The sequence below is a fragment of the Artibeus jamaicensis genome, unplaced genomic scaffold (genome assembly GCF_021234435.1).
Source record: "Artibeus jamaicensis isolate MK-2021 breed Jamaican fruit bat unplaced genomic scaffold, CSHL_Jam_final contig_426, whole genome shotgun sequence".
NCBI classification, from domain to species: Eukaryota; Metazoa; Chordata; class Mammalia; order Chiroptera; family Phyllostomidae; genus Artibeus; species Artibeus jamaicensis.
The window spans coordinates 10,768,034-10,770,588 of NW_026521826.1; the positions used below are offsets into that span (position 1 = coordinate 10,768,034).

A 2,555-nucleotide genomic window follows, 5' to 3' on the forward strand; every position below is an offset into this window, starting at 1 on the left:
GATTGTCTGCCTGGCTGCCCCGCAGGGAAGGAGAGGGTCCTCAGTCTGTCTGAGGGCTGAACCAGGGAGAGGCAGAGTCGATCACATTTCTCAGTTGGAGGGTGACAGAATTTATTCCTTACATACAGGTGGCGGTGAAGGGGGCTCATGGGAATTGATGGGGATCAAGAGGAGTTTTTCTTGAGCAAAACACCGTGGGGACTCCAAGGCAAATGTTCCTTCACAGTCTTGGGTCTCACGAAGTAAGTACTTGAGGACAATGCCCAAGGGCCAAGCTCTTGATCTAAACTCTGCCACTTAGAGCAGTGGGATTTCCTTCCGAAGAACAGACAAGACAGTGGGCTGGGGAGATTCCCAGACTGGATTTCTGTGCTTAGGGCTGATTCTTAGTAAACCTGCACGCTTGGCCACATCTGCAGTTTTCAGCCAGCCCTTGTATGTCCTTCTACCCCGAGCATCTTCAGGGGCTGGCCTGCTCGGGCCACCCAATGTTCTCCCGTCTCCCCATGGCTCTCAGGCAAAACTACCCTGCGAACATAAACCAACATGCAATCCTTCCCTGTGTCTGCACAGAGAACCTTGGACTTCATGGTAGGATGGAATCAAACTAGAGAAGAATTCTGCAGGATAGGAAGCCATTTCCTCACCTCTTAAGCCACACTTGGAACATCATTTAATAAACATCTTACCACCACCCATGTGCCAGGTCCTGAACACAACCCGGATCCTCGATTTCTCGAAGCCACCGGCATCTGGCCACTTCCTCCATCTATAGATTTGTTGAGAGCCCTGGATTGGACATTTGATGAGAACCATGGTTCTGCCCTGGTAAAATTCCACTCACTTCTAGCTCCACCTGACTCCTGCCAGTCCCGGCCTGGGGGACAAGAGCAGGACAGCAGCCTGGAGAGAGGGAAACTGGAACACGGGACACAGAGATCTCACTCCTCCAGGGTGGCTGTATCCACTGAGGAGGCTCCCTTGCCCTTCCTGGCCTTGGGCTCTATAAATTGCAGGAGCCATCTGGTTCCCTCAGCGCGGTTGGGGTCTCCGTGAGAATCACCGGACAAAAGCCGTCTGGGCCAGGAGAGGCTGGCAGGCGCCATGGCCCCAGGGAGTACACTCCAGCCTCTCCAGGGCGGGCCCTATCACTCCAATTCCTGCATTTCTGGTCTGCCGCTGGTCGGTCCCTCCCGTGAGGAGGATTTTGCCCGAGGACATGGGGTGGGTGGGGAGCCTGCCTCCTCCCTTGCACCGATTGCAGAAAAGGAGGGGTTCCCACCCCATGGCAAGGCTGCCATCCGAGCTCTGCCCTCACACAGACACAGCCTCATCCCCAGCTCTGACGGGAGCCCTTTGAGCTGGTTGGCAGCAAGCGACATGGCAGAGGAGCTGTCTGAAGAGCAGGTGGCTGAGTTCAAGGCGGCCTTCACCAGGTTCGACAAGAACAAGGATGGCACCATCAACGTGCAGGAGCTGGGGGATGTCATGAAGACCCTAGGCCAGAACCCATCAGAGGACGAGCTGAAGAATATCATCGCCCAGGTGGACACGGATGGTGACGGCGCCATCAGCTTCCCGGAGTTCCTGGCAGCGATGGTTAAGAGGATGAAGTCCTGGGGCGGTGAGCAGGACCTGAAGGAGGTGTTCCAAGCCTTCGACCTGGATGGGGATGGCCATATCACCATTGACGAGCTGAAACAGGCCATGGTCCGGTTGGGGCAGAAGCTCACCCAGGAAGATCTGGAGGCCATGATCCAGGAGGCGGACCTGGACAAGGATGGACAGGTGAACTATGAGGAGTTCTCGCGCATCCTCGGTCAGAAGTGAAGCCCTGGTCTGGCCCGCCTCCTCTGCCTGACTCTGGTTCTGGGGTTCCTGCTTGTGCACTGGGATGTAAAGGGGAAGTCTGGGTGGTGGGGCCCCTGGCCTCTCTTGGTCTGGGTTATGGGCTGTTGGGACTCCCTCTGTGCCTGGGGGAGCTGGGGCTGCCCCTTACCTCACAGGGCTGTTGTGAAAAACCCCAAAGCCAGGTGGTGGCCCAAATAAAAGGAATGTGAACTCTGAGGGTGGTACACTGGTGCTTGAATGTTTGAAGTGTCCCCCAAAATGGCATGTGAGATTCTACCCTTGTCACTGGTTCCTAGTAGGAGAACCAGCCTGCACAGGCCAGATGTCTCCCTGTTGCCTCCCCTCTGATCCTGCAGAGAAGAAGGGGCGTGGTCATGGTCTGGGGTGGTCAGGGGCCGAAGAGGCATGGTTCTTTGCCTGAGCTTCTGGATCAGGACAGAGTATGGACCCCAGAGCTGGGACACTGCCTACAGCATAAACAATAAAGTTTACCATCCTTTGAATACAGCCAACTGTATTTTTTAAAATGTGTGTGTGTGAGTGTGTGTGTGTGTGTGTGTGCTGTGTTTGAGATGCAGGGTTGTGTAGATTTATAAACCACGAAGGTGGAAGTGGCCTCACCGGAATGAAAGCAAGACAGTCAGGAAGTAGGAAAGACAGAGGTGCTGTGAGGGCAAAGGGATGGCGGCACTTGCACTGGGGCT

At 55.3% G+C, this 2,555-nt stretch overlaps 1 protein-coding gene across 1 annotated transcript; it reads left to right on the plus strand.

Moving 5' to 3' along the window:
• The first annotated feature begins 1,198 nt into the window (after positions 1–1,198).
• LOC119057312 (calmodulin-alpha-like) lies at positions 1,199–2,067 on the plus strand. Its single transcript, XM_037156011.2, has one exon. The coding sequence runs from the start codon at positions 1,381–1,383 to the stop codon at positions 1,828–1,830; it is 450 nt and encodes a 149-aa protein (XP_037011906.1). The 5' UTR covers positions 1,199–1,380; the 3' UTR covers positions 1,831–2,067.
• Positions 2,068–2,555: the final 488 nt, after the last annotated feature.

Coding starts and splice junctions, on each gene's coding strand:
- LOC119057312 (XM_037156011.2), top strand. CDS start 1,381: ATGGCAGAGGAGCTGTCTGAAGAGCAGGTGGCTGAGTTCAAGGCGGCC.